Consider the following 18,271-nt stretch of genomic DNA (forward strand, 5'->3'; position numbering starts at 1 on the left):
GCCGCTAAGCCGTTAATAGCCGCTAAGCTGCTAAGCCGCTAATAGCCGCTAAGCCGCTAATAGCCGCTAAGCCGCTAATAGCCGTGCTTCGCAAGACGAAAAAACCGCAAGACGAAGAGACTCGCGGAACGGATTCATTTTGTCTTGCGAGGCACCACTGTATTGTCTTTTGCTCACTTCAGTTCTGGAAAAGGATTAAAATAGATTGGCATGATTTTGTCATTTTTAGCAGATGCTACTGAGAATACTAAAGAAGACATTTATAAGAGCGCAAGAGGAGAGGTTCTAGATAGGCATTTTACTCATTTTAATGAAGAGATGAAAGGGGAGATGGGTACAAAATTAATCTTGAGTTGTAAATAACTTGAAATGCCCTCACCCTGGACCAGCTTGTAGCAGGCCAAAAACTAGGGGCTTCCTCTCAGTGTGTTGGGGAGAGCCGCAAAGGGGAGCAAGACGTTTGCATCACTATTGTTGTAAGAACAAATACAGTGGTACCTTGGTTTAAGGACAGCCCTGTTTGCGAACTACAGTCATATCTCAGGTGAAAGTTGCTTCAGGTGGAGTGTTTTCAGGTTGCGCTCCATGGCTACCGAGAAGTAACAGAACGCGTTACTTCCGGGTTTTGCCATTCGTGCATGCGCAGACACTCAAAATGATGTCACGCACATGCGCAGAAGCAGCGAATCGTGGCACGCACAGACTCGGGTTGCGTTCTCTTCAGGATGCGAACGGAGCTCTGGAACGGATCCCATTCGCATCCAGAGGTACCACTGTATTCAGTTTACGAACTCCGCAAAACCGGAAGAAGTGTCCCTGTTTGCGAACTTTACCTCTGTCTAAGAACAGAATCTGAACGGTGGAAGGGCACTGGCAGCGGGAGGCCTCATTAAGGAAAGCGTGCCTCAGTTTAAGAACAGTTTTGGTTTAAGAACAGAATTCCAGAATGGATTAAGTTCATAAACCGAGGCACCATTGTACTTGATAAGAGGCTTCCCTTCTGAGTTGTTTTGAGGCTTTCATTCCCTTTGGGGAAGTCCTGAGACTTTCTTTTCACCAGATGCTGAATGGGAACACAATCAGCTTCCTCTCTGCTTCCTCCATTTGTTAAGTGTTCAGACATTTCAATAAACCAAACCTAAAGAAAAAGGAGCTAATTGCCCGTCATGGGGATCTTTTGGGGTTTCATGAACACAAATGGGTGTTTTGAGTACAGCTGATCTAGAAATTCTGAAGCAAGCTGTTTTAGCTGAAGATGTGGGCCTTTGGGGAAGATGAAATGTTTCATGAAAGCTCTCCCACCTCCGCTTTTTATACTGCCTGTTAGTACCTACGCGGAAGGGACACGGGTGGCGCTGTGAGTAAAAGCCTCAGCGCCTAGGACTTGCCAATTGAAAGGTCGGCGGTTCGAATCCCCGCGGCGGGGTGCGCTCCCGTCGCTCGGTCCCAGCACCTGCCAACCTAGCAGTTCGAAAGCAACCCCGGGTGCAAGTAGATAAATAGGGACCGCTTACGGGCAGGAAGGTAAACGGCGTTTCCGTGTGCTGCTCTGCTGCCGGTTCGCCAGAGCAGCTTCGTCATGCTGGCCACGTGACCCGGAAGTGTCTGCGGACAGCGCTGGCTCCCGGCCTCTAGAGTGACATGAGCGCACAACCCTAGAGTCTGTCAAGGCTGGCCCGTACGGGCAGGGGTACCTTTACCTTTAGTACCTATGCATGACTTTGATAGCAGTTAGCCTGCTTCTCTTGTTGCTGCTGCCCAATCCATTTTTACCCAGAAATTTCCAGATTGAGGGCACAAAGTGTTGCCCTTACTTTCATGTAGCTTAATCTAATTGGCTGTATTGCATTGGCATCATGCAGCAAAACCTCATTGCACTGGCATCTAGTGAAATCGCATTAGCTAAAATGCATTGACCTAGAGTCTAGGACTTAGGCAAAGAGATTATAAAAGGAGTCTGCATAAAATCTGGCTTATTGTAAGTCAGGAAGCATCCCAGAGTTTGGCCAGGCAGGCTCAGAAATTCAATAGCTCCCTTGCTGTCAAAGTCCAGAATTTCCCTGTGCTGGTAGCTCTAGAACTGTTCAGTAATACGGTGTTTTTTGTTCATGTATATGAACTTATTGAAAGCCCAAAAACAGTAATTGGGCACAACGATATAAGGAAGTAAGATTTTTTTCCCCCGTTTTTAAATACATTTTTAATCAATTTTCTTAATTTTCCAAAAACAGGATAATATAAGAATAATACTAATAATTTGTTATTTCTACGCTGCCCATCTGGCTGGGTTTCCCCAGCCACTCTGGGGGGCTTTCAACAGAACATTAAAAACAGAATAAAACATCAAACATTAAAAACTTCCCTACACAGGACTGCCTTCAGATGTCTTCTAAAAGTCGGATAGTTTATTTCCTTGACATCTGACGGGAGGACATTCCACAGGGCGGGCACCACTACCAAGAAGGCCCTCTGCCTGGTTCCCTGTAACTGCACTTCTCGCAGTGAGGTTAACCACCAGAATACCCTCGGCGTTGGACCTCAGTGTCCAGGCAGAACGATGGGGGTGGAGACGCTCCTTCAGGTATACTGGACCCATTTAGGGTTTCAAAGTTCAGCACCAACACTTTGATTTGTGCTCAGAAACGTACTGGGAGCCAATGTAGGTCTTTCAGGACCAGTGTTATATGGTCTTAGCAGCTGCTCCCAGTCACCAGTCTAGATGCTGCATTCTGGATTAGTTGTAGTTCCCAGGTCACCTTAAAACTGCATTTGGAACCAAGTTGTGCATTTGGACCAGGTACTCCAATTTCTAGAGTAATAAATTGCAAGAAACTATCTGAATCTGTGGGTTGGGCCAACAATTCTCTGTGAATGTACAGAACCATTCTGGAAGAACAAGTGGTTACAAGATGAGAGCAACCTTACTATTGTGGGTTTTCCCCCCTTCGTTGCCACCTATATCTAGATGTGTGCAGGAGAACTCCTGAGTGCCCTAGATTATTGCAGAGTTAAAAGTGGAACAGGCCAAGTGTTTGTCCAACTATATTCAGATAGCTTTTGGTGAAGTTTATGAAATCAATTACGTTTGCAATACACAGTTCAGTAGTTTATTACGCTATAGAACAAAAAGGAACAAACCAGTTTGTGTGGGGTTGTCACCAGTAATTCAAGCCATAGGGGCAGAGCAATGGTATTGAAGGGCTGGACAGGCATACAGCAGTACTTGCACCACTACATCCGAAGCAGGGCAGAAGCGGGACCAGCAGAAGGCCCCAAGGATCAGGCCCTTTGGCAGGGATCTGTGGGGCTTCGGATCCTGCAGATCGAAAGTCTCTGGCACATCCATCCCATTTCAAGGTCTTCTGATGGTTACTGCCAGCAGCAGCACACCATCTACACTGCCTTTGCCTCAATCAACAGGTCTCTGCACCACCATCCCTGCCCTCCCTAGGACTCTGGCCTGAAATTATCAATCCAGCTGAGAAAACCAGGCTTCAAATGTGTTTCCTTGCTTTTTCAATAACTTCACCAATGTCCAAAGTCGTTGAGTGTAAGATACCAATTGGTTTACAGTTATCATCCAGGTGATGATGTTTACTATGCACAGAACAGTTACCATGGCAGTATGTTTAGAACAACATGTGTGGACACGGGTGGCGCTGTGGTCTAAACCACTGAGCCTCTTGGGCTTGCTGATCAGAAGATCGGCAGTTTGAATCCCCGCGATGGGGTGAGCTTCCGTTGCTCTGTCCCTGCTCCTGCCAACCTAGCAGTTTGAAAGCACGTCAAAGTGCAAGTAGATAAATAGGTACCACTGCAGTGGGAAGGTAAATGGTGTTTCCATACGCTCTGGCTTCCATCACGGCGTTCCGTTGCACCAGAAGCAGTTTAGTCATGTTGGCCACATGACCCAGAAAGCTGTCTGTGGACAAACGCCGGCTCCCTCAGCCTGAAAGCAAGATGAGCGCCACAACCCCATAGTTGCCTTTGACTGGACTTAACTGTCCAGGGGTCCTTTACCTTTACCTTTTACCTATGCACAGAACAGTTACCACGGCAGTATGTTTAGAACAACATGTTGGCCATTAAAAATCTGGGGGGACATCAAAAGATTCAAAGCTACTGAAATTATATATGTTTTGTTTAGTTTTGTTAATGAAAGCAAAAAAGCAATATCAAATACATAGTTTTCTCTTTTTTGTTCCTTAACTAAGCTTTCACCTGAAAGATTTCCCAAAACCCAGATTGTGTAGGACCTAGGAATATGCTGTATTATTTCTAACTCTCCCAGACAGCCCCATTCATTCCAAGTTCCATATGTTGTTGTGCATGTATTTATGAACAGGCAAGAGGGCCTTCTCGGTAGTGGTGCCCACCCTGTGGAACGCCCTCCCATCAGATGTCAAGGAAATAAACAACTGTCTTGACTTTTAAAAGACATCTGATGGCAACCCTGTATCAAGAAAATTTTAATGCCATTCAGAGTGGCTGGGGAAACCATACCCAGAGGGTGGGGTATAAATAATAAAATTACTATTGTTGTTATTTGAACAACCTCCTGACCCAGTTCCGTTCAATGTGTGGTTTCAGGTCCATGGTTACAGACCATTCAAGATGTTGGTGTGAATGACCAGGGCAGCAACATTCTCAATAACAAGAGGTTCATGCTGGACATGTTGTATGCCCATAACAAGAAGCCCAAGGATGAAGAAGATAAAGAGCTGGAGGAGAAGGAGGAGGAAAAGGAGATGGTGGAGGCAAGTGAAGACTCTATCACTAGCCTGGCCAGTAGGATCTCAGTTCTGAAGGCTACCAAACAGGCCAAAGATGAAAGTGTCAAAAGAATGGAGATTGGGAGTTTGGACAACCAGGGCAGCGTCAAGGCCTTTGCAGAAAGATTCAACAATGGTGAACTGGCCAAGACCTCCAACTTTCCTGAGAGTGATTTTAGTGAAAAGGTCTCTGAAAAAACACCAGTGCAGCCTAAGAAGGAATCTGACTATATCTGGGACCAGCTCATGGCCAATCCCAGAGAACTGAAAATCAAAGATATGGATTTTACAGATTTAAGGGATGAGGATGATGTGGACATCTTGGACGTGGAAATGGGTCCTGGTGACTCCTTAGCTCCCCCTCCTCCACCCCCACCTTCCTTTTTAGGTTTGCCTCCTCCACCCCCTCCCTTGTTTTATGGGTGTCCTCCTCCACCCCCACCCTCTGGTAATTTATTGGCACCCCCGTCCCTCTTTGGCATTCCTCAGGGTTTAGGATCGCCCCCGCTTCCCAGAGGTCAGCCAGCCTTTATAAAAAAGAAAAAAACAATCCGTCTATTTTGGAATGAGGTGAGGCCATTTGAGTGGCAGTGTAAGAACAACAAGCGCTGCAAAGGATTCCTGTGGTCAAAACTGGAGCCTATTAAGGTGGACACTTCCAAACTAGAGCACCTCTTCGAATCTAAATCCAAGGAGCTTCCTGCCACCAAGGTATTTCTCTTGATTTGCATTGAGTTTGATCGTATTTTATGTGTCTAAACCAAATCTGCCAGCTCTTCATGATAAAATAATTCCAAGAATTATTGCAAAATTTCCCAATATAGTTAAGACCGTTTTGCTTTACAGCTTGCGGACCATGTTAGCTATTATGAAATGCTCCAAAATAGGTTTGATTCCTTAAATGAAGTTGAATATTCTGTGCAACATCTGTACAAGTAGTTAGCCGTAATTTTCTAGTTGATTTAAACTGGAAGAAAGGAAGCCTCAGTTTTCTTTACTGTTTTCTTTGCCTTTTATCATTTAAGGCAGGCATAGGCAAACTCGGCCTGCCAGATGTTTTGGGACTACAATTCCCATCATCCCTGACCACTGGTCCTGTTAGCTAAGCATCATGGGAGTTGTACTCCCAAAACACCTGGAGGGCTTCTGGATTTGGGCAGAGGAGAGCCTGAATCTGAATTCTAGTTTTTGAGGCCTCATTGTGCAGGTGACTAATTTTAATGTATGTTATTTGAGAACTGTTGTTTATTGTTTATGCTGCGAGATGTTTGCAGATCCACCACATATTTTTACTTTGGTTTATATAAGTAGTAGAAGTAGATGAGTGGGGTATAAATAATAAAATTATTATTATTTATTAACTTCTACATGATTCTGTATAGTGTAGGAATAACTCTAGTGCAGGAAGTAAGTCAGATGTGTTGTCGTTTGTAAAACCTGTGTCCATTCCCCATCTGTGTATGCAATCTATTTATATTATGGACTGGTCCACATGTCACATTAAACCAGGGGTGCCCAAACTTTTTTCAGGGTCAGAGGGTCAGATTTGATGAAGTGAACATGTGTGAGGGCCGGACAAAGTTGTTGACCTTTTTTTTTAGGATTTTACCCCAGGAAGTAAATTGCCAGAGGGGCTGGATTAAATGGACTTTGGGCATGCCTGCATTAAATCATTGTTAAAGCAAACTATGGTTTAATGTGAACATTAAATGTGAACTGGGCCTTCCGTTGAAGCATTTCATTCCACTTGACAGATTTCCATCTGATGCGCTCCAGTCACTCACACACCCTGTTAGTAAACCGTGTCATAGAACTACCTCCAGTCTTTGTCTTTCTAGACCAGTGACCGTGGATGGTGGGAGTTGTAGATCAGCAACAATCGGAAGCAGGCATGTCAGCTCTAGGGTGTTGAGACATCTTCTTTAGCCCCCACAGTATTTGTTGGGAGGGAGCCAGGCCCCCTCAGTGTTGAGGGGGTGCAGGAGACTGAGCGTGGAGCTGAGCACAGGGCAGCTTCAGTATCTTACTCCTCCAGAGCGCTCAGCCTCTTCCAGACACTGCAACGTCGCGCACGCACATGACACGCAACACATGAGATGTCACACGTGTGATGGGCCCCCTCAAACTTGGGACCAACTTGGAGCCTCTATCTGAAGAACCAAAGGTTCCCTGTGCCAGCTCTAGGCCTAGCGTTCTGACAACTTCTAAACATCAGAGAAGTTGTATTTTGTAGACCCTGATGTTGGGAAAGATTGAGGGCACAAGGAGAAGGGGACGACAGAGGACAAGATGGTTGGACAGTGTTCTCGAAGCTACTAACATGAGTTTGACCAAACTGTGGGAGGCAGCGGAAGACAGGAGTTCCTGGCGTGCTCTGGTCCAGGGGGTCACGAAGAGTCGGACACGACTAAACAACAACAACAGGCATCCCAAAACATCTTAGCACATGGCTAAAGAGGTCTCAAGGACGCGGGTGGCGCTGTGGGTAAAAGCCTCAGCGCCTAGGACTTGCCGATCAAAAGGTCGGCGGTTCGAATCCCCGCGGCGGGGTGCGCTCCCGTTGCTCGGTCCCAGCGCCTGCCAACCTAGCAGTTCGAAAGCACCCCCGGGTGCAAGTAGATAAATAGGGACCGCTTACTGGCGGGAAGGTAAACGGCGTTTCCGTGTGCTGCGCTGGCTCGCCAGATGCAGCTTTGTCACGCTGGCCACGTGACCCGGAAGTGTCTGCAGACAGCGCTGGCCCCCGGCCTCTTGAGTGAGATGGGCGCACAACCCTAGAGTCTGTCAAGACTGGCCCGTACGGGCAGGGGTACCTTTACCCTTTACCTATTAAAGAGGTCTCAACTCAATATACTGAAGCCAGATCTCTTCCAGTCAATAGCTACAGAGATTATAAAGGCTTCAATGTGCATCTGCCTTGGGGAGGGAGGCTGCCCTTTCCTCCTGCCCCTAAAGTTTATCTGACTGGGGAGGAGAGAATTGGTCAAACTACTGTTTTTCATATCTACAGGTTCCGTAGTTTACTTTAGTTTCTCTATGACCATAGTAAGTGCCTTGATTGTCCAACACTGGCTTTGATTCTGCAAGTGTGGTTGGAATTTGTACTTAAATTCAATAACCATATCAGAAAAAGCCTTGTGCTTTTGTAGCTTGTGCATAAATATATCAAATTCTGGTATTTCTTCAGTTTTAGCGAGTTGAATGTCCATGGGCCAAAATTTTAAAAGGTTTTAACTGCTTAGGTTGTCATTATCTTTGATTAAAGCATCGTTCTGGATCAAGGGTGGTCATGATCCAAGCACTTTTGTTGTTTAGTCGTTTAGTCGTGTCCGACTCTTCGTGACCCCATGGACCAGAGCACGCCAGGCACCTCTGTCCTCCACTACTTCCCGCAGTTTGGTCAAACTCATGCTGGTAACCTCGAAAACACTATCCAACCATCTCGTCCTCTGTCGCCCCCTTCTCCTTGTGCCCTCCATCTTTCCCAGCATCAGTGTCTTCTCCAGGGAGTCTTCTCTTCTCATGAGGTGGCCAAAGTACTGGAGCCTCAGCTTCACGATCTGTCCTTCCAGTGAGCACTCAGGGCTGATTTCCTTAAGAATGGATGCGTTTGATCTTCTTGCAGTCCATGGGACTCTCAAGAGTCTTCTCCAGCACCATAATTCAAAAGCATCAATTCTTCGGCGATCAGCCTTCTTTATGGTCCAGCTCTCACTTCCATACATCACTACTGGGAAAACCATGGCTTTAACTATACGGACCTTTGTTGGCAAGGTGACGTATCTACTTCTCAAGGCTTTGTCATGTATAATGAGATAAGAATCCAATGTCTTTGTTCAGACCAGGTCTCTCCATGTTTTAACCTTACTCCATGGCCAAACCTTACGCCAAAGAATAAACGGACATAAATCTGACATCAAGAATCACAAGACAGAGAAACCAGTAGGAGAACACTTCAATCTCCCAGGACATTCTATACAAGATCTCAAAGTAGCTGTTTTACTACAAAGGAATTTCAGAAATAGACTGGAAAAAGAAGCTGCTGAATTGCAACTCATTACCAAACTTAAAACCATGGAGAGACCTGGTCTGAACAAAGACATTGGATTCTTATCTCATTATACATGACAAAGCCATTTTTCACCTTCTCACCCCTTGCTTTTTCCTGTAAGACCTATTGCAGTCGTTAAGAGTCATCAACAGGCTCATCACAGCTATCTGCCAATCACCCATTCCCACCACCCTTCTGAGTAATACCCCTCCCCACCTTCTCACTATATAGAAGGATCTGGCAACTTCTGTTTCAGTGTATCTGAAGAAGTGTGCATGCACACGAAAGCTCATACCAAGCACTAACTTAGTTAGTCTTTAAGGTGCTACTGGAAGGAATTTTTTTTGTTTTTTCAAATTTAAAGTAAGTCCACCATATGCTATATCATATTAAAACCCATGAAGTTCTGAAGAGATTGGTTTTGAAACATCTCAATTCTGGGCTGAGCTTTTAAGGTTTTTGTGTAGTCCTGCAAGGCCAAAATTGACCATTTTTGGAAATTTCAAACCCTCATAACTAAAAACAGAATGAGATTTTTTAAAAAATTAGATTTAGGTTTAGTTCTGATTGTTCAACAAGTGTACAAAATTTTAAGAAAGTTGAAAAACATGAGGTTAAAAAAAATCATCAAAAATTGGACCACTTGATATGGAAAGACCTGTCACTCATCTGACGGAGCAGGTTTCATATGCCCCCAACCTAAGGTGTGAGTACTAATTCTATTTAGGTTGTATGTGGGTGTGTGGGTGTGCGTGGATGTATGGAGAGTCTGACTATAGATTGTGACATCCAGGTTAGTATTTGAAATTCTCCGGTAGGTTTCCTCCTTTTGAGGTGGCCCACTCCTTGCCCCACCAATAGGAATAAGTGACATGGATGACCCACTCATCCTCTCCTTGGAAGACACTTTTTTGAAGAAGCCATTTGCCATGCAGGCCCCATGAAGTCCGTAGAGGAATTACCGTATTTTTCCATGTATAAGACGAGCTTTTTAGACCCCAAAATGAGGTTCAAAATTTAGGCTCATCTTATACACGGGTAGTGCTCAGGAGGGCGTGCAAATGGTTTTTTGGCGCGAGCCCGAGATTGTAAGTGGTGATTGGCCAATTGATTGTTTGGGGGTGTGTGTGCCAAAAATCGCTCTCCCGCCAGAACCGCTCGTGTCGCAGCTGCCTGATCGCCGCCATTAGCCCTCTTATTTGCCGCTGCGGCAGCCAATAGACGCATTCTGTTTGAGAACCAAGGTACGACTGTGCTACCACAAGGGCTCCTGTTTAGGCATTTAGTTATGCAATGTTGAATGTTATCTGTTAACTCTGCTTTATCCTGTTTCCCCTTTGTTTTTGTCTAAACCAATTCATGAACCAAGGACATTGACCACTTATAATAGATCAAATGTTGCAGATATTACAGCAATCTTAATTGTGCTGTTTTTGTGATACGCAAATGACGTGAGAGGGCTTGGTCTATTTATTTGTATCGTTTATTACGATCCTTGTTTATAAAACCCAATAAAAAGTGACTCTAATAATATTAATAACTGTAATGGCAAAGTTTTCCACACACAGTGGCAAAGGCTACAAGCTGTTCTGAGCACTCTTCTGAAAATGCACAGATCCCAGCTATGTGTCTGCGCTGATGAGACACTGCCATGCCATCTAAGTGGCCTGTATTTCTTGGTTCAGTAAATCTGAGCAGGTGCTTGACAGAGGCATGCCTGCGGAAATTGGGATGGAGAACTCACACTCCAGTTAAGATCAGAAGAGGAAACTGAGGTTTGCTCATATCTCGCAGCACGTATTCTGAAATACAGCTGCAACAAATCTTATTTCTGTTTCGGAGTCTTACTTTGTGATTGCGTGTTCAGACCTTTAAACCTCCCCCTTAAATAAATTCAGACAAGACTCAAATTTTGGTTTGGTTTTTGGCAGAATTTAGGCCACAACTTTATTGATTACAGCAAGTGAGTGGTTGCATAGGCTCTGGTTCAACTAGCTCCCTGCACCGTTGCAGGTAGCGCTGACCCAGGGCACCAGTATAGGTCAGCCTAGGGTGAACACCTGGAACAGCGGAAAGCCGGGGTCAGGCTAGTCCACCACCCAGATGTCCCCCTGGACTCAGGCATGGGCACAAACCCCTCACATGGTTGACCAAACCAGTGAGTCCCTGGATTCCTTTAACGGAATACTCTTCACATAGGGATGACGAGAGCGTTCTCCCGTCGCTATCACCTGAACCAGAGCCTATCCACAACCTTACAAGTTGTGACGATTTGCTACACGGCAGGCCAAACCCAAATGGCAACAGCCAATCAGCCAAGTGGGGAAAATTCCTGCCATGCCCCTGTCCCAATGACAGACGACACACAACGGCATAGCAAGGTCAAGCGCAAAATGCCTAAAAGTAGGGAGAGGTGGGCAGGTGTTCCGAATGCACGTGCCAAAAGAGGAAGCTCTGGGTCACATGCATGGGCATAAATAGGTCCCTCAATCCGTTTGGACTGCGTCCCATTGGCCAGATTGAACCCAGCATCGAGGGACCTACCAATTGGGTGTTGTGGCTATTCAATCAAACCCACCCACAACACAGGGTTTGGTTGCCAGGTCTCACTGCAACACAGGTCTCTTTAAGGGAGGACCCGATTTTCCACAACGTTTGACTCTAATGGTTACTCCCCCCATGCTGGCTGTCAATACATTTCTCATTAGCATTGCAACGAAGTCAAGCAAAGGTTGCTTCTGAAGGGATCTTGCAGCAGAAGTGATGCTTTTGAAGGTTTGGAAACCAGTAATGGCAGAGTCCATGGTTATAATGACTACTGTGCTGGCAGGGGCTGATGGGAGTTGTCAGCCAGAAATTGTGGCGGGTAGCAGATTGGAGGAGGCTAGCCTACAGCCTGACACAGCAATTCACATTTCACTTGTTGAATTTCACCTATTGCTGGGCGTCAAAAGAGAAAATCAGAGATGTCTGACACTGCGCAGCAGCAGCTAGCAGTTTTCCAGCATGACACATTCTGAGCAAGCCCAACCTGGGTACTGAGAATCTAGAACTTCTATAGCAGTGCTCTTAAGGGTCCACAACCATTAACTCACCCAAGTTCCTTTTTTGAGGGGAGGCTTAGAAATGGGACTATGCATCCCAAGTATAAAAATAACTAGTTAGATAGCAAGATTCCTCTCCCTTCACTATGGCTGTGTGCTGGTCCCGGGGGGGGTTACTGAGAGGCGTGGTCAGAGTTTGGTCCTGGGTCGAGGGTCTGGAGACTGTCCACCAAGGGCGAAGCGGGGTCCAAAGCAAGAAGCCGGGCGTGGTTGGGAACTCCAGAAGAACAGGGCTGGGTGCTGGCAGAAACAGGTTTCCAACGACGTTGCTCCCGCAACCTGGGACTGGGCTGACTGGCCTTTATCTCCTCTGAGGCCAGGGGCAGTCCCGGCCCACAGGTGAGCCGCCTCTCCTGGCCTTAAGGCGAGCACTCCTCCTGCGGGAACTTAGTTCCCTCCGCCTCTCTGCCCTGAGCCTCTGGAGCTCAGGAGAGGCTGGAGGGCTATTGGACCCAGGAGCAGCTTCACCTTCCCCTGACAGGGCTGGGAGAGGCGCATCTGCAGGCAATGGGTCCTCAATCACCTCCGGAGCCAGAGTGGATACATCTGGTGTCTGCTCCTGAGGATCCGGCACAGGTGCAGGCCCTTCAGATTCAAGCCCCTGCCCTGGAGGCGGGGACTCCTGTGCAGGCTGGGACTCCTCAGGTTCAGCTTCTGAATCAGACTCCCAGGCCATCACAGGCTGCTCCTAATACCTAGTGCTGCCAGTATGGACATATGCCATAGTCTTTTGAAGCATCAACAGCCCTGGAGGTTGTCACCATTGTAGACTGATGTCCATGCAGATAATGCAGTATAAAGTCATTCTGATGCATGCCCTTAAAAGTGTTAGAGGTTGCCTGCCGAGTGTATAAGCGTTGTTAAACAAATAAATGAAATAGCTTCCTCCCCATTTTCCTCCCTCAGAAAACTGCTGCAGATGGCAAGAGGCAGGAAATCATTGTGTTGGATTCGAAGAGGAGCAACGCTATTAATATTGGCCTGACGGTACTGCCCCCTCCAAGGACGATCAAGACCGCAATTTTGAACTTTGACGAATATGCCTTAAACAAGGAAGGAATTGAGGTATTGAAGGGGGAGGGACCAATGAGCAGGGCTGGCACCTGAGGGAAACCACAAGATGGCAGAGGCTCCCATGACTAGGGAAGAAGGGGCAAGTTGTTAACAAGGGTGGACTAAAGAGCTACATTGGGAACAAGGGTGAGAGGAAACCAGCAGCATCTCCTATTCGCCAAGAGGCCACTGAAGAGGCTCCCAGCCTTGGGGAGGTGGCCAAAAAGGAGGCACGTTCGGCCTCCAAGGAGCATGCTTTACCTGTTGCTGCCACCATGGCAGCAGGAGATGCATTCATTGGAGGCCAGATCTGCTGCCCCTGTGGATCCTGCCACCTGAGGCGATTGCCTCACCTTGCCTCACTGGTTGCCCTGAGGTTTAAGCTAAGAGCTTATCATTATTTATAGGTGTTCGGGGTTGGACGTATATCCACATTCTGCAGCAGTGCCAGTCATATGTTTGGAACAGGCAGGGAAGAGGACCTGTGTTGTATTCATCCCCCCTTGTTTCCTGACCTCCTGAACACATGGTTGTGATCTTTGCTAGCCCATCGACCGGGCTTGTACAGATGTCATCCCTCACGCTGCCCCAGGGCCTGCACACAGAACACCTGTTCGTGCAGATCGATCCTTAGTCAACAACGGACATGCAGGCACAAACCCCCTTCCTCCAGATTGTGCTGGTGGTAGCCAGCAGTTGTAGGAAATGGTGTATAAATTTATTGTGTCAGCTGCTTTGAAAAGCATAGGTGGAAAATTAGGAAGATGGTAATGTGATGCTTAATATTTCTCAACACTTGGGGCTTTGTGTCTTCAGAATGTGTAAAAAAAAGTATTTCAACTGTAGTGAGCACAGATTAGATTGGATTAGCTGCCTCTGATTTTTAGCCTTGTGTATGTAGTTGGTCATTTTTCTTGTCTTTCTAGAAAATTCTCACCATGATTCCCACAGAAGAGGAGAAGCAGAAAATTCAGGAGGCTCAGTTGGCCAACCCTGATATTCCTCTGGGCAGCGCTGAGCAATTCCTTCTGACTCTTTCTTCCATCACTGAACTTTCTCCTAGACTTCAGCTCTGGGCATTCAAAATGGATTATGAGCTTGTGGAAAAGGTAATTCCTAGTTATCAGAAGCAGACTGGTTATATGAAAGTTACTACAAATTTGCTTCTGAGATAGTAATCACTCAGAAAGGTCTATTGACATAGAGTAAAACTCAAGCTACATGTAAGGAAATCTGCGATTCTTTCCTCTCCCTTTTGAAGCCTGAGCAGGTTGTGAGCTGTGAGTGGAGAAACGGGTTTGCAGAGACTTGGTTCCTGTAGTTTCCCTATATTTTCCCCTCCAGGTGTGAAAATGTAGCTTAGTGAGGGGAGGGTTAATCTGAGAAAGAACAGGAGGGGAAAAGGTAAGCACACATTCTCCACTGCAACTCACAACTTACCCAATTTGATTCCACCCACCCTTTGGGAACACTCCAAAGAAAGAATAATAACATTGTTTATACAGTGGTACCTCTGGTTACGAACGGGATCCATTCCAGAGGCCTCGCCGTATCCCGAAAACTTCGTAACCGGAGGCGCCCTTCTGTGCGCGCACGTGGCGCGACTGAGTGCTTCTGCGCATGCGCGTGCGGTGAAACCCAGAAGTTGGGTTTGCCACGACCGTAACCCAAAGATTCTGTAACCTGGAGGTTACGCAAAACAAGGTACCACTGTAACTGGAGCCTAAATGTGTACACTTGGCTTCTGTGACTTGAGTCTCCCACTGAGATCCTGCAAATGAGTGTTGTCTTCTGGGAAATCAGTTTCTAGAACCTTAGCTGTTTGCAGAAGGAGCCGGTCTTTGTTGGTGGGAGAGGCATCCCATATCTCTGGCCCTGACACGGAGATTTGTATGTGTGGTGCCAAGCCTATCCTAAGCCTGCTTCTGCTTCTCTTCTTTATGGTTGTGGCTGAACTCAGGGCAGGTTTCCCCTTTTTCCTTCACACTGATATCTAGCTAATGGTATGAGGTGTGTTAATAATACAGCCCTTGTGCTTTTGATGTGGGGGGCGGGGGGGGGAGAGCATTGTCCAGTAGATTCAGTTAATGCTTGATGAATCGAAAGCAACTATTATTATAATTCATTGCTGGAGGTCTTTATTCTTCTTTCTCAAATGCTAAGAAGGAAAAAATAAATAAAAGAGGAATCATTCTCATGAGACCGAGTTAAGGAATTTGATGTGCCTGATTTCAGCTGGGATAAATCTGTGGAAGTCTAGTAAATCGAGAGTGAAGATCAGCGCTGCACTGTTTGAAAATTCCAAATTCTTACAAAGTGTAGAACAAAAGGGGAAATGGGGCCTTAGGCTAACTAAACCATTCAGGGGTACATCCTATAGCAGCCTTCATGTTTCTCGGAATCATGCATCTTGCTCAAATTAAAAAGCAATTTAACAGGCATGTCCGAGTTTAAATGGCTCCAGTTTACTGTTAGGGTTGAAAGTGGCACTAACTTTGGGAACATTCAGTAGCTGAGGAGGGAGAGACAGCCTTGCAATTTTACATTCTATGGAGCATAGCTTGGGAATTTTTGTGAGAATTAAAAACACTGAATTGATACACGATGTGCTGCATTTTCTTTATTTCCTGTTAATGTCAGGAGGTTGCAGAACCACTTTTGGATTTGAAGGAAGGAATGGACCAGCTTGAAAACAACAAAACTTTGGGATTTATCCTTTCTACTCTACTAGCCATTGGAAATTTTCTCAATGGAACCAATGTAAGCTTTACTTTCACTATTACCTAATTGTTATTGCAGCGGTTCTGACTGGATAGATGAGGACATGTGAAGAAATCACAGGGAGGGAGACCTCTGAGAAGGAGGCAGTCTTCAGTTTGCTCTCTTTCTCCCTGCCTTGCATAGAACTGTTCTGAAGAGAAAAGAAAAACATGGGTTGAGAGCATCTGCATTGGAACTGTGGTGCCACTGGAGGTGGCAGAAATGCTGGCCGTAGTAGCACCACCACTGGTCAGACTCGTCCTGCCTCTTTGCCTAAACTGGCTTTGCTTTCTCGTCACATGGAAATATGCTGTAACCTTGAAAAATACGTATACGGGTGTAGAGAAGTGAGGCCCTGCAACAGAAAACAATAGTCAGGTGTTTATCACAGCCAACCCATCAATTTGTTTATTTATTATCAATTATTACATTTGTGATCTGCGTTATCATGCCAAAGTGACCTAAGGTAATGGTAAAGGGACCCTTGACCATTGGGTCCAGTCGCGGACGCCTCTGGGGTTTTGGCGCTCATCTCGCTTTAGTGGCCAAGGGAGCTTCCGGGTCATGTGGCCAGCATGACTAAGCCGCTTCTGGCGAACCAGAGCAGCGCACGGAAACACCGTTTACCTTCCCGCCAGAGCGGTACCTATTTATCTACTTGCACTTTGATGTGCTTTCAAACTGCTAGGTTGGCAGGAGCAGGGACCGAGCAACGGGAGCTCACCCCGTCACAGGGATTCGAACTGCCGACCTTCTGATCAGCAAGTCCTAGGCTCTGTGGTTTAACCAACAGCGCCATCCGCGTCCCCCAAGCGACCTACAGCCATACAAAAGACAATAAACCTCATATAGATCAAAACCAAGAGGAAAGAGAAATACATTAAAAACATCCCACCCACTTCTAAAATTGTCCACGGATAGTTGAAGGCCAAAGGTCTGGTTATACTGAAATGGTTTTTGCATGGCGCCTAAAGATATGTAACAAAGGCCTGCCAGGCGAGCCTCCCTGGGGAGAGCATTCTATTTTTTTAAAAAAATATATTTATTAGAATTTTACAACATGAACCTGGGGAGAGCATTCTACCTCAGAAAAGGCCCCTTCTCTTGTTGCCACCCTCTCGTGGAGGACAAACCCTCCAACATTTCTCTGATGAAAATAGGGACCTCCTATTACATAACTACTACTACTACTACTACTTTACTATTTAGACCCCATCCATCTGACTGGGTTACCCCAGTCACTCTGGCTGGCTTCCAACATGTATAAAAACATAATAAAACATTGAACATTAAAAAACTTCCCTATACAGGGCTGCCTTTAGATGGCTCTGGGGTCGGATAACTCCATACCCTCACAACATTTCTCCAAAAATAGGGATGTCCTAAGGACAGGCAAAATTAGAACCAAATTAGAAACTGGAATGGCTTCTGTAAATCCAGGACTGTTCCTGGAAAATAGGGGCACTTGGAGGTCTGGGAGGAGGCACACAGAAGGGCCTCAGATGATGATCGCAGGATCGAGGTCAGGTCATATGGGGAGGGGTGGTCCTTGAGGTATTGCGGTCCTGGGTCATTTAAGTATTTGACAAAATACAAAGCATAAAATATGAAATCACAATCACAATATAACCTATTATTATTTCTTCTTCTTCTTCTTCTTCTTCTTCTCCTCCTCCTCCTCCTCCTCCTCCTCCTCCTCCTCCTCCTCCTTCTTCTTCTTCCTCTTCTTCTCAAACGGTGATAGAAACTGCAGCAAAATAACACAAAGGTTTTACCTCTGCATGACTGCAGGGACGGCATCTATCTTTTAAGGGAACCATAGCAGATTTGCCATCTAAAATATTTGGAGGGGAAACAGTAAAATGGGACAGTAAAATGCAACACAGTTAGAAAGGGGTGTTTCTGTTTGGGTTCTCTAGCTATTCCTTCCTATTCCCAACCCCATCTGGTTGGGGGGGTTTTGTCTCCCTCCCCCTGCAATGCTCAGTCAGAGTGTACTCAGTCCTCAGTGGTCTGTTTAGGCTATTTTAGGATGAGTGCAGCATTTTGTGACTACTGAAGTCCTCACTGGATTTGTTGGTTTTTGAAAAAAGAATTAGCTGCATTAACATTGATGCTTTCAGATGAATATTAACATGTAAACGATGTATAAATCTGATTTTGCAGCTGTTTAGTAACATGTTCCATTTTAACCAAGGGCCTCCTGAGAGCAGTCTTCTCTTTCCCGTCAGACATGGTATATTAAAAAATAATAATTAAGGAGATTGGCATGTAGAAGTGAATGCAACATGTTGTTTTTATTTCTTTCCTTTCCTTCACATAGGCCAAAGCCTTTGAACTGAGCTACCTCGAGAAAGTTCCAGAAGTCAAGGACACCGTGCATAAGCAGTCTCTCCTTCATCACGTCTGTACGATAGTGGTGGAAAAATTCCCAGACAGCACGGACCTTTATTCTGAGATTGGGGCCATCACGAGGTCAGCCAAGGTACATTTTTGTGTGCAAGGAAATCTCCTTTTTCTATGACAGAAGG

At 45.9% G+C, this 18,271-nt stretch overlaps 1 protein-coding gene across 14 annotated transcripts in view; it reads left to right on the forward strand.

The window, feature by feature from the left end:
* Positions 1-18,271, forward strand: part of FHOD3 (formin homology 2 domain containing 3) — a 348,541-nt gene that overhangs the window by 292,259 nt on the left and 38,011 nt on the right. For all 14 annotated transcript variants that reach the window (XM_077917617.1, XM_077917611.1, XM_077917612.1 and 11 more), the window contains 5 exons: positions 4,591-5,483; positions 12,834-12,992; positions 13,907-14,089; positions 15,621-15,740; positions 18,064-18,225. In XM_077917617.1, the coding sequence (XP_077773743.1) occupies positions 4,591-5,483; positions 12,834-12,992; positions 13,907-14,089; positions 15,621-15,740; positions 18,064-18,225 (1,517 nt within the window). The remainder of the gene's footprint in view (positions 1-4,590; positions 5,484-12,833; positions 12,993-13,906; positions 14,090-15,620; positions 15,741-18,063; positions 18,226-18,271) is intronic.

This window comes from Podarcis muralis, chromosome 13 (genome assembly GCF_964188315.1).
Source record: "Podarcis muralis chromosome 13, rPodMur119.hap1.1, whole genome shotgun sequence".
Lineage (NCBI taxonomy): Eukaryota > Metazoa > Chordata > Lepidosauria > Squamata > Lacertidae > Podarcis > Podarcis muralis.